General features: G+C 46.2%; 1 protein-coding gene across 1 annotated transcript in view; it reads left to right on the forward strand.

Moving 5' to 3' along the window:
• BCAS3 (BCAS3 microtubule associated cell migration factor) overlaps nucleotides 1-12,962 on the forward strand; it is a 662,199-nt gene that overhangs the window by 633,113 nt on the left and 16,124 nt on the right. The window contains exon 26 of the mRNA XM_049764542.1: nucleotides 7,271-7,438. Coding sequence (XP_049620499.1) covers nucleotides 7,271-7,438 — 168 coding nt within the window. The remainder of the gene's footprint in view (nucleotides 1-7,270; nucleotides 7,439-12,962) is intronic.

The following is a 12,962-nucleotide window of genomic DNA, read 5'->3' on the forward strand; positions in this document are numbered from 1 at the left end:
CCTATAATGTTGCTTCTGAGGAGACATCTTTTGGAGAAACTGTTAGGAATTTTCTTTAGGTCTAAATGACTTTACAAAGTCATAATAGTGAGAAAACAATAGATGGGATTAGGGGTAGGGGAGAGGTTTGGAGTGGGCCATACCATGTTGTACACAGGGCTAACTCTTTCTGTGATGCAGGGGACCATATGGGATGCCTGGGGTCAAACCCATGTCATCTGTGTGCAAAGCAACCTTACCTACTGAACTATCTTTCCAGCCCTAATAGACACTTGAACCCTGATATTGAACACTGATATGCTTTTCATCACATGTTAAGAGAAAAAGTTGCTTAAGGCAGTCTTCTACTTAAAATGAAATTTCTTCACAGAAAATGAAATTGATATATATATATTTTTAGCTACCTCAGTCATCACTTTACCATTCATCTCTTAATGCATTATGGTTAATTACTTTGAAACTACTAGGGCCAATGTAATGAGAGTTACTCATTCAGTGAGTAAAAGTTACTCATTCAAAACTATTTAAAAAAAAGCAGGGGGTGGAGAGCAGTTATTCATTCTCTACATTGTAAGTGGCAAAGTTAAGTCCCAGATTAAAGCTATTGGGATGACTTCAGTTATATCTTGATTCAAAATCTCTATCCTAATCTTTAAAGAGTGTGCTAAAAGCATGGCTGCAGTTCTAGAAAAGGGCTCATTTCCAAACATCTATTCCATGGTAAGTTGTTAGGAAGTTTGTGGTATCTCAGTTAATGTTGTATGCCTTTTCCATCCCTAAAACAGGAAGCTTTGATATGTTACTACATGTGGCTTCTAGCAGCCCCAGGGTCCTGTGAGGCCATATGTGTGTACCATCCCTTCTAACCCATCATCATCCCCCAGCTTGCCCAAACTATCAAAAGCACTTCTTCGATTTGCTGGTTCCTTTCCTTTTTCTGATTTAGTTTATTTCTGAACTGGAGATCCTTTTCACATGACCTAATCTCCCACCTTTGAGCCAAGTGGGCGGGTGTGAAACACACAGTCCACTGATTATGACAATTTTGGTGAGTAGTAGAGAGTCTGAATTAAAAGATGGCCAGCTTCTAAGCCCCTTTGTTCTGCATTGCAATCTGGATGTGGGCTAATGGTTTTCTTGGCATGTTTGCTAAAGCATGGAAACATCTGGACAGAATCCTCCTATTCGCTCACATGGACCCAATCTCTAATAGTGGTGACTTCGTGCCAAGTGACAGAGCTAAATCAGCCACAGCCACACCAGCAAAAGCCAGTGTGCTCATTCTGTGCTCAGCACGAGCCACCATACTGTCACATGGGGAAGGTGTCTCCTTCATTTGGGTGAAGGGTTTGAGAGGAGGAAAGGGGTACTTTTCATGGAGTAGAGTGGGAGGGGGCGCATCATCCACTGGAATCATTTGTCAGTTATCAGGGATACTGTGTCATCAGCTCTCTTCCAGAAGAGCTGATGTTTTGAAAAATGGTTTAAGGACAGCTTTTGCTTGGGGTTCCTGGCCTCTGTGGCTAGAAATCTGATCCACAGGCTTTCCTCAAAATCCCTGCCCAGAGCTGAACCTAGCATATTCAGAGCAGAAGCTGGACCATGGTCTGCTCAATAGCCAGGATGTGATTAGACTCTATCAGCCCAGAAAACATGCTGCCTCCCCTAGCTGCTGCCACCCCTCTCCCCTGACAATGGCAGGCAGAAGGCAGTGCGTGTGCCCCTGACTCACCAGCTGTCACCATGCGCCTTTCATGGCTTTGTGAGCCCAGCAACCCGACCCTCTTCTCCCCTGGGATAAAGTGTTTCTCAGGCTGCCATGCCAGGAAACAGCATTCAGGAAACTCACCTGTATGAAAACAGTTCCCAGGGGTCCCCCATGGATAGCTTTGATTCTACCCATTCTTAAAAGCAAGGTACTCCAATGCACAGAGGACTGAAGTGATGTAAGACATTGATGCAGGACATTGCTTTCTGCCTACATAGGGTCTTCCTCTTGGCTCCTACATCATCTTTGCTTCCTTGACTGCCTCTCTCAAGCCCAGGCTCTGACATCCCACCCATGGGACTCTGCCAAAGCACTTAGATTCCTCATATGGTCCCCATCAGTCATGACAGACATGCTCTGAGGAGTCCTCATTAGTAGGGGGAAATCCATGTAGTCCAGAACTGCTAAGCTGAGCTAGAGATTGGACCATGAGGGTTCTCAACAGTTGTCTGGGAATAATACCATGGGGGCCAATCTAATTGAGTTGGGAGCCCAGGATGGGATCAGAAGCATCTATAAACAAACAGCCTCCTGCACAGCATTGCTTACCTTATTTTATGCATACAAACACCTTGGGGGGTAATACAGAGCTTCAGCAACAAAGGTAAAGACTTTTTGTGTCCTCTGAGTTTGTGGAAGATGTCATTGTAATTCTGGGGAGTTGCTTATGGTCTCCCTGAGAAAGTGGATCTTTAGCTGATCTCTGGAAAATGGGGTTCAGAGAAGAACAGAATGAGAGCAACAGACCAAGCAGAATAGGCTGCCCCAAAGTTCTAAGAACCAATGACCTTCAGTGACGACTCATGTCCCTCCACTTCAGTAATCTGTAGAACTGTGATGATGGCAACTTTCCAGAGTTTCATGAAGGATGACAAACTCTTTTGTTGCTTTTTGTAGGGGCTGGAGTTCAGGGGACGTGTGCCTCACACTATGTCCCCAGACCTCGGTACAGCACTTCCCTCCTGTCCTGGTGACACTCATCAATGCTTGAAGTTAATTCATATCATAAATGTGAAAGGGCTTTGTAAACAGCTAAGCATTGCTTTCACCTAAGATCCTGGCTGCTGATTGTGCCTCTTTGGTGCTTTGCAAACAGCCTGTGCTAAGTGTCTTCTCCCCTTGAAGCTGACCCTTTCCCTGGTAATGGGACTCAGACAGACAGCCTGTCAGTCTCTGGGCCCGCCAGATGAGTGATAGCTTCACCAACGATACTGACAGGGGTGACCTCACCCTTGCAAGACCTGACCTCCTGACCCCAGACACGCACACACACACCACACACACACACACACACACACACACACACACACACACAGATGCACGCACACATGCACTGCTGCCATCTTTCCCACTCCATATGAATGACACTCCATGAGCATCTCTCTGCTCGCATCTGCACTGCTAGTGGTTGTGAGGGCAAGGACATGGATGTCCCACAGCCTCTCTGGGACTTCTAACACAATAAGTAGAGCTGCCAGTTGTAACCTCTCAGGACAGTGGAAACAGCAGAATGCTCCTTTGCTGCTCACTTGGAATATCCTCTGCATCCTCCCCACATTTTCTCAGTACTATCTGTGTTAGATTAGATCTCCCTTAAGTGTGTCTCTCCTATGTGCTATATGATAGCATGATCAGAAATGTCACTATGGTCATTCAAGGGTTGAGAGGATGGTTTCTTCTCCTCCTCCTCCTTTTCCTCTTCCTTCATCACTTCCTTCTCATCCTCTTTTTTCTACCCTTCCCCCAATGACTCAACTGTTCTTGGGGGGACCAAAATGAGACCAGCTACATGCAAATACCTTACCCCTGTACTATCTCTGTGGTCTCTGGAATAGGAAAGAATTTTGGAAGTCACTGGTTAAAGATGTCAGGAGTTCTCCAAACAAATTAGGGAAGATGGAAGTGCTCTATTACAAGGACTCAGAGTGGATGCAGCTAAGAGAAGTATTGGTTGAGCTGATGGCATGAGCTCCAAGCTAATCATCAGGAACCTCTAATTCAGAGACTTTGAACATGCCTTTTAGCCTCTCTGAACTTTCTTCTCTAGAAATTGGGACTCACTGTGCTTTCTCTTTGGATCATTGTGATTCTTAAACTTTATGGTGATGTAGCCAGAAGATGGCTCTAAGGACTAAAGTGCATGTCTTTTATACTGGAATCCCAGATTCAATTTCGAGTACTTCATGGTTCCCAAACACTATTGAGACCGCCCTCCAATTTTTATTATGCTTCAAGTAATTATACCTATAAGTAATCATTAACATGTATACAAGAACACTTAGTATTTACGGTGCAGTAAAGGGTGCCAGGTGCTTCTATTTGGATGAGGGGTGTGATGTTGGACTTGTTTTTGTTAGAGGGCCATACCAAATCTTCAGGGCTTACTCCGGAAGCTTCACTCAGGGATCACTTCTCCTGGCTCAGAGAACCATATGGTGTGCCAGGTATTGAACACAGGTCAGTCGCTTGCAAGGCAAATGCCTTAACTACTATACTATCACCCCAACCCCTCTTTGTTTTTGTGTAGTTCTCACAATAGCCCTTATGTGAAACTTCACCCAGCAGTGCTCATGGGCGTACTTGGCTTTGTGCTCAGTAGTGACTCCTGAGAGTATTTAGGGAACTATATGTGGTACCAGGGATTTGACCTAGAGTTGCAGCCACAGCCATATGTAAAGTAAGTTCCCTTCCCTCTGTAATCTCTCTAGCCCTAGTTTTCTATTTTTATGAAAATTACAGATTCAGGTAAATCAGGTTACTTGCAAGGCAAATGCCATACCACTGTGCTATCTCTCCGGCCCCAGGTAACTGAGCTTATGTGTCAAAGCCTACACTTAAATGTCTTCATTCTCCACCATGCTCGCTTAGGATTCTTCTCTCCTATGCACCATTGCTTTGTTTTGTTTTTCTTTTTTGGTTCACACCCAGCGGTGCTCAGGGGTTGGTTACTCCTGTCTCTACATTCAGAAATCGCTCCTGGCAGGCTTGGGGGACCAATGGGGATACTGGGATTTGAACCACCGTACTTCTGCATGCAAGGCAAATGCCCTATCTCCATGATATCTCTCCAGCCCTAGCCTATTGCTTTGTCCTTAAGAGAATAAGACACACCGCTGATCATGAGCATGTGCCATAGATGTGACCCACCCTTTTACCTGAGTCCTTCTTACTCTAACATCTTTCCAGATTTTGTTGTGTTTTGTTTCTGATATGACCTCTGATAGCCCTCTTGGCCCCACTATCAGCTAACATGCCCTGACCTCTTAGCAGAGCAAGCCCTGTCATGGACCAAATGCCATAGTAGAGGCAGGCACCCTGCTCTTGTAAAGTGAGGAAAGAACAGGCCAAAAGGCCATCACCTTCTTGTCCGTGAGCTTTGGCACAACTCCATCCCTCTGAAAGCTCATTGCTCAGGACTAAACACTGGGGTCAAGCCATCACATTTAATCCCCTCTTGTGGGTAATACTAGGCATCCATGTCCCAGGCCAGACCTTCAGAGAAACTGTGGTACTCTTGGTCTTGTCAGCTAAAGAGCAGTATTGACTCTAGGCAAGAACCTTGCTTCATCTCTTCATTTCTTGGAGACAGGGTTAAAAGTGATTCATCCCCCTGCAGAGATAGAAAAAAGAAATAGGGCTGGAGTGCTAGTATAGCAAATAGGACACTCTCCTTGCAGTTTAATCCCCAGAACTTCTGATGGTCACCCAAATACCAAGAGGAATAACTCTGAGCACTACCAGGTATGATGCAAACAATTTCCCCAAAAGAGGGAAAAAGAATTAGAAGGGCCTTCACTCATATCTTCAATCCCCATGTATCCTTAGGGATTCAGCACCTTTGATCTGTTGTTCATTTGAGTTCTGACTCAGCGTTTGGCATTCACAGACCCCAACCCTTTCCCTGCACCTGCCTTTGCAGCCCACATCCAACCCTCCAATTGATAGAGAAAGAGAGGGTCTAGGGCAGGTTCCAACTCCTGAATTTGACCTGACAAGCAGATTCCCAGCAACCCACAGCCAAACTAGGCCTCGTTTGGGGAAAGATGCATTTATAGAGGTTACCCATTCTGGCCACACCCTACAATTAGACAAGAGATAAATCAAAGCCAGACTTGGCTGATGACATTCAGGAGCCAGCGGTGACCCTTACCACACATGCAAATCCTAGCAGGCTATCCAAGGGCCTTTGTCTGGTCAGGAGAGCTGAGGATTATCAGGCCTCTTTGCTGATGTATGGAGTCCCCAGCCGCTGGCATGTTTGCACACGGTTATCACCTCCATGACGCGGCCATTATCAGAGGCAGGGCCGCCTGCCGGGGCTGGGGCTCGCACCCTCTCTATTACCACCTGTCATTGGCAGAGAGTGTGCGCTGACGCTGCCCAGGGCTCCCTGCCTCAAGAAGATAGTTTCTGACGGCTGATCAAAGAGGAGAAGCAAGGCCTGATAAAGCGTGTGTGTTGCGTGTACTTTCAACTTAGGGAAACATTGGCATTTGCATTTTTTCTCCATCTTCCTGGTGCTGGCAGGAACCAAGCTCAATAACTGCAATGGATTCAGTTACCTAATCACTGGGGAAATGGTATGTGCTTAAAGCAACAGAGCATGACTATAATCTCCTTCCAAGAGAGAGTTGGATGAAATCAGCTTTCACAGAAGACTTGCCATATAGTAAAGTCAAATAATTTAAATGTAGCCTTTGAAGTGATCTTGCGTGTAAAATCTAATCTTGGCATGGCACAGAACACCCTGTTCTTTTTTGGAACCTGGGAGTAGCTTCAGATGAAGGAAAGATCCCCTCTGAAGATGTTATCACTGAACTCTGTGGCTGGTATCTCCTAAGTGGTATTGCACGGCACATACAGCCTTGGGCAGCTGGAGGCTCTGCCGTGGGGTGGAATGAGCTCTGGACTGAGGAGTCAGGCTGTCTGAGTTCTTGAACCAAGTTGTCCCAAGCTTGCTGTTGGAACTTGGGCCATAATTACCTGGGGCATAAACCGGTTTTGTTTATAGGTCAGTGGTTTTTTTTTTCTCCCTTTTTTTTTTAATTTGAAGCTGTCTAACCCTATTTTCAGGAAGGAGCCACACCAGCAATATTCAGGGGTTACTACTGGTTCTGCATTCAGGAATCACTCCTGGCAGGCTTGGGGGACTATATAGGATGCTAGAGATGGAACCTGGGTCAACCACATGAAAATGTCCTACCCTATTTTTAAGGGAGTATGCTATTATATTAAAGAAAAGTACAGGTGTTTGGATTGAACTCAACTTAGTTCCTGACACATCCTTGAAGATTCTGGGGGAAGGCTTCAGTGCTCCAAGAACAGTTTCAAACTCCACTGTCCCAGTGACATGAGAGTCCCTTTCTGGTGATCTTCTCACAGAACCCAGGATCTGGACAGGGTCTGGACTGATACATTGTGCTCTGCAGATCTGGCAGGGATGGAACGATTCCTGCTGTCTGGAGTGTGCACTGACTGTCAGCTGTCCTCTGTTTGCTTCAGGTACCTTTGACCGGAGTGTGACCCTGCTGGAGGTGTGTGGGAGCTGGCCCGAGGGCTTCGGGCTACGGCATATGTCTTCCATTGAGCACACTGAGGAGGGCCTGCGGGAGCGGCTCGCTGATGCCATGGCCGAGTCGCCCAGCCGGGACGTGGTGGGCTCTGGAACAGGTAAAAGTGGCTGCCAGCTTCTAACCTGACTTGATCCTAACTGGCATCTGTTGGTGTGGTACTTCTTCAGCAGGAGAAGCGTGTATGTGTGTATTGTGACCCTTTGGTTCTTGAGTTAACATCCTGCTATCCATTTTGGGAAGCCTCTGTCACTGGAGAGAACCCTGTTATAAAGAAGAGTTCCCCATGGCACTAAACCACCCAACCCACCCACACGCACACAAAATACATAAACCACTGAGTCCTCACGTGTTTTACTCACACAATTGTATATGTGACTCCAAGGAGATAAAACAACCCAGGAGTCACCAAGATTTTCAGCAGCTCTCAGAAGTGAGTCTTCCGGTCCATACCTCCATCCACATCAAATTATCAAGGCTTAGGGGGTCCTACCAGCCTGGGAGAAAATAAGCATGAAACAGGTTACTTGAGACCCCTACACAGTTACTGCCTCTGAGACTTTTTGACCTTGTACTCTGACCTCTATGTGAGCCAAGCAGTTCTAGCCTTGTCACATTTAGAGAACTACCAGCAGGCAGGAGTGAGCTCCCCTTACAACTTCAGAGTCACAATACAGATCCTCTCCCCTCTAGAGCTTTGTGCTCTTTATGGCTGCCCTGGCCCTGCTCTGTGCCTGCCAGGCCAACAGTGACCTCCCTGCTTTCTTAGAGCCAGGGCCACTTGATCTTGAATGAGGATCCTGATTGTAAGCCTTCAGCTCTAACTTGCTGAATGTGCTCTGGACTACTCTTGACTGGGAACTTTGTCTCATTCCCCTGTTCCACTGTGCATGCCTGAAAAGAGGCTCCCCAGAAGGAAACACTTTAACGCTTAAAGCCAGGGGCAAGAATTAGGCCCTTCAGAGTTCAAATCAGAGTATCTAGGGCAACCTATGAGGGCCTGATATTATGCCAGTCTCTCTTCCCTGCACAGCCTCTAGATCTGGCATAAGGAGATGGCCATCACAGATGGCCTTTTCCTGTCTCCAGCAGCCCCTCCTCCACTGCAGTCATGTCTTGTCCCCTAATTCACAGAGGACAGGCATTGCATAGTTGCCTCCCTAGCAGAGAGAAAAGGCTTTGGACTAGAAAGAAGAAAATGCCTTCTTAGGCCATCTCTGAGAACCAGCTCTCTTCCTGACCCCCTCAGGAAGAATTGATATGCAATAGAAGTGCAGCAAGCCCAACCTCTCCCTTGTGCCTACCATACACAGATTTGTACACATGACCCACACACATGCCAGTTCATCCTGCACTGTCCTCACACCTGTCTTTGCTACATCCTGGCACTATTACCCCATGTTCCTTTGGGAACTGTGACAGGAGGAATACTTTGCCCTTTCAGAATCTCATGAGAGAGGCTCTAGCTTTTCCCCTGGCCAGCGTTCAGCTCAGTTTCTATGAACCTCCCTTTTGGGATACGGAACTCTTCTGGGCCAGCTCCCCTTTTCAGGGTCAGCACATTTGAAAGTGCTGATCAGTCAGATATGGGGACCTCAACCTGATGGGAACTATAGAACCTGATCAGAGCTGCCCGTGAGTCACCTGCTGTACAGTGTTGGGATCCAGATATGTCTTTGCTGATGGCAGCACGTTCATGAGATAAAGAGAGACAATCAGATGAAGAGGGATGGATAGACCTGGGGAAATGAAAATGGCATAAGAAAAGAAAAAGTTGAAGAGGCATATTTTTAAGCCAAGAGTGTTCATTTTCCTTCCTAAATTTGTACTCAGAGGGTTTCATTCCATTATCTTTGGCCATATTCAGTGTATATTTTATGTGGTTGTTTTGAATTGAGTCAATGCATCAAGCAGATCTTGTGGCAAAATGTCCCCATTTTTCAACTTAAGGCGGAATGTCCATCTGGTGGTCCATCTCGGATCCATGGAGCCAGGACCAAGTCAGCTTGATGCCTGGGGCTATCCCGAGCTACATAGTATGATGTAGAAGGGATATGCCAGCAAGTTCCCCTCTCTGCCCATCACAGAATGTCCATTATGTTCTCTTCTCACACCCCTTCTTCATGAGGGGCTCCTAAGGACATCCAAGGCAGGCAATATTACAAGTTTGCTTTGTTAGAACTTTCAAGGTGCTTTAGAGGATCAGATCATTCCATGCTTGCTGGCCAGCTGAGCCTTCTGGCCATTCCCACATGCTAAATGAACAAAACCCATTCTCAAGCCCTGCCAAAGAAACTCATCAGAAAGCCAGCCTTCCTGTTCTCCATGCCTATCCCCTGATTGCTGGCCTGCCTGCAGAATTCCCTGGAAGGTACCTGGCATTGGGAAGCTGTAAAAACAATCTGCCAGTCAGCAGCACCATTGACACCATCCAGAATTGATGAGTAATGCAGGTTCTCAGCCCTTCTAGATCAGCATTTGCATTTTCACAAGCTTCTTCTGGGAACATTGCAGTTTGAAGAGTTTTTTTTTAATTATTATTTAATTTAACAGATTTGTTGTGATTTCATTTACATGCTGTAAAATTCACCTATTTTTTGTGAATTAATGGAGCTCTGGAACCGTCAATAGCATCTAATCTCAGAGTATTACTAGCATCCCCCAAAGTTCCTTGTGTCCATTGGCAGCTAATGTCTGCACCCATCTTAACCCTCCACAACTGCGGCTTTCTCTCTATAAACTGGTCAAGAAGGTTAGTTTGTTCTTTTGGCCTTTTTCTGAGAGGGGAAGGTGGGTTTGGTGGCCATACCTGGCAGTGCTCAGGGTCACTCTTGGCAGTGCTCAGGAAACTATACAATGCATGGGTTTGAACTGAGCCTTCTGTATGAAAGGCCAACCTTAGCTCCTAGCCTTATCTCTCTGGCCCCAGGAGCCGTGTTTTAAACCATAACCAACCTGTGAAGCAGGTATTGGCTGTGCTCCATAATGGCTATAGGCCAGAAGTATCATAGAACATGTGGGTGACTTCAAGTTGCATAACTGGCTGCATTGCCTTCTTGCTCATGTGTCCTGCCTGGGTCCTCATTCAGAGGACTCCACCCTAAGGTCAGCCGTGCTCTATTAAAGAAGAAACCCAGGGTTCAGCTTGACACCCCTGCAGATCTCTGCTTTCGCCTCTCCAGTGCTCCTCAATAGTCTTCTGCTTTTCCCAGGTGCCCCTTTCTCTTGGGATCACTTTGCACTCCTGTCCTGCTACAGGAGTGGGTACCAGTGCGGTGGTATGCATGGAATATGATCTCAGGCACAGGGGGCTGAACCAGTGACTTCTGCCCTTAACCAGAATGCTGGCAGCTCTTTCATCTTGCTCTGGCTTCTGACCTGTTTGCCTACCCTTAGAGATTGTCCATATCTCTGGTCCTTGCTAGTTGGTATTTTCTTTTCGGTGCTTTTGAATTCTTCTATCTCGGTGGTTTATTCTGTTATGGATTTAGTGTGGTGCATGTGCTAACTTCATCATCTTGAAACCAGTTTCTTCTTTTCTTTGGCTTGTTTTTTTGTTTGTTTCTTGGGAGGGGGGTAGTTGTGGAACTACACTCAGCAATGCTCAGGGGTTATTCCTGGTTCTGCATCCAGGAATCACTCCTGTCTATGCTCAGGAAAACTATGTGGAATGCCAGGGATTGAACCTTTGTTGGCCAAGTGCAAGGCAAGTTCCTTTCTCATTGTACTACCTCTCTGGCCCCTCTTCCCTTCTTTAGTGATATCACTGTAGATTTTCCCATTCTCCAATCTCTTAGAACAATATCTCAGAGAGAAAAGTATAATTGCTCAAGGAATCTCTCATTGTCCAGCACCAGATCCTAAAGGTTAGAACCAACTTTACCTCCTGTCTCCGTGGTGGAGTGGTCCATCCCTGCTGCCAGCCTGCCCAACCCCAGATCCTGCCCCATTTACCTTGTGACTGACCCCAGTACTGTGGTCAGCCTTCTGGGCAGGCCCTGCTTGGGGCTCCTATCTCACCACCAGCTCCTTGGCTTTCTTTTGCTTCAGGCTACTTCTCAGTTCCTTTCCTGGGATTTCCTTCTCATTCAGCTGTAAATCTGCTTCTAAAAGCCAGATTTTGATCCTCTTCTCCCTCAATTCCTTCTGTAACTTCAAGTCACTATCCACATATACATAGACAATTTCCAAATCATCTGCAACTTGGCTTTTTCTCCCCCCAAAATCTATTTAACCTATCACCTACCCCCTTTTCCACATGTCCATCACTGAGTTCTTCCCTGCCAAGCCCAGTGCTTTCCGGCTCAGCCTGTCTCACTGTGTCCACAGCCCTCCCTGACCAGCCACTGCCCTCCCTTCAGTCTCCTCACTCACTGCCCCAGGCAGGCGCCAGCCAAGATGAACTCCCCGGAGGGTCCTAAGGCACATGTGCTGCGTCTGCAGGCCAGGCCTGCACATACCTCTCCTCCTGCCTGGAATGCTGTCCCCCATGCTGCCCCCCTCAGAAGAACACCACTAATTCCTGCTTAGCAGACATTCTTCTCAATATTGCCTTTTCCAGAAAAAGAGAATTTCTTAGATACACAAAAGTTGCTGTATTCCCATTGTGTGTATGTATGTGTATGTGTCTAGGTAAAGATTGAAGAACCTAATACAAAAAATTATTCTTGGATAAAAATTCTTGAATAAAAAATTATTCTTGGATAGCCAGGAAATCCAATTTCTCATTAACTTTTAAGTTGTTCACTCATACTCAGCTTTTCCATTATTTATTTATTTATTCATTTATTTATTTATTTATTTATTTATTTTGCTTTCACCCACACCCAGCAACAAAAGCATCAGGCTGAACCCCTAGGTCCTGATCTGCTGCTGAAGCCAATCTTTGACACGGAGGCAGCTGCCTTTTGCAGCCAAAGAATGCTGAGCACACACCGAACCAGTCTCCTGGTGGAAAAAAGGCATCGCTTTCCCTGTCTGCAACCCCTGGCAGCCCTTTGAGCATTCCTAGCCCCAGTGGTGAACTAGAGGCCTCCTTTCTCTCCCCATCACTTCCTAACCCTCAGTTTAATCTGGAAACAGCTTCTTTTTTTTTTTTTTTAGATCCCACATAGGCCTGATCTTTGCCTCCTTTGTACCATCTTAAAGACATTCATTCACTTCCTTGCCCAAAACCAACAAAATTTTCACAGCAAAATATTATAGGCAAAAAATACTCGTGGACTCACTTTCATTTTTAAAAAAGATGCAGGTGTCACCTAATAAGATTATTTCTTAAGTCATTGATGAACTCTACAGTTCAAAATCCAGTGCCTTCGCTTATCTTGGTCCACCTTCTGAATTGTGTGATATGTGTCTTAGGTACATAGCAGGAAAGGCTTTAAGATTCTTTTGAATTCGAGTTCTTCTCAAGATCTCTGTCAGAAACTTTTTGTGGGCTGGTATGGTCTGGGGGCCACACCTGTGGGTGCTTCCAGCTCTGTGCTCAGGGGTCACACACGGTGGTGCTCTTGGGATAGTGTGCTGCAGGGGATCAAATCTAGCCCATTGAGCCATTTTTCTGACCCTGCAGAAGCTTTTGTTTACTGAAGTTTTTGCCAATTTCCCTTCTTAACATGAAAAGC

This window comes from Suncus etruscus, chromosome 1 (assembly GCF_024139225.1).
Source record: "Suncus etruscus isolate mSunEtr1 chromosome 1, mSunEtr1.pri.cur, whole genome shotgun sequence".
NCBI lineage: Eukaryota > Metazoa > Chordata > Mammalia > Eulipotyphla > Soricidae > Suncus > Suncus etruscus.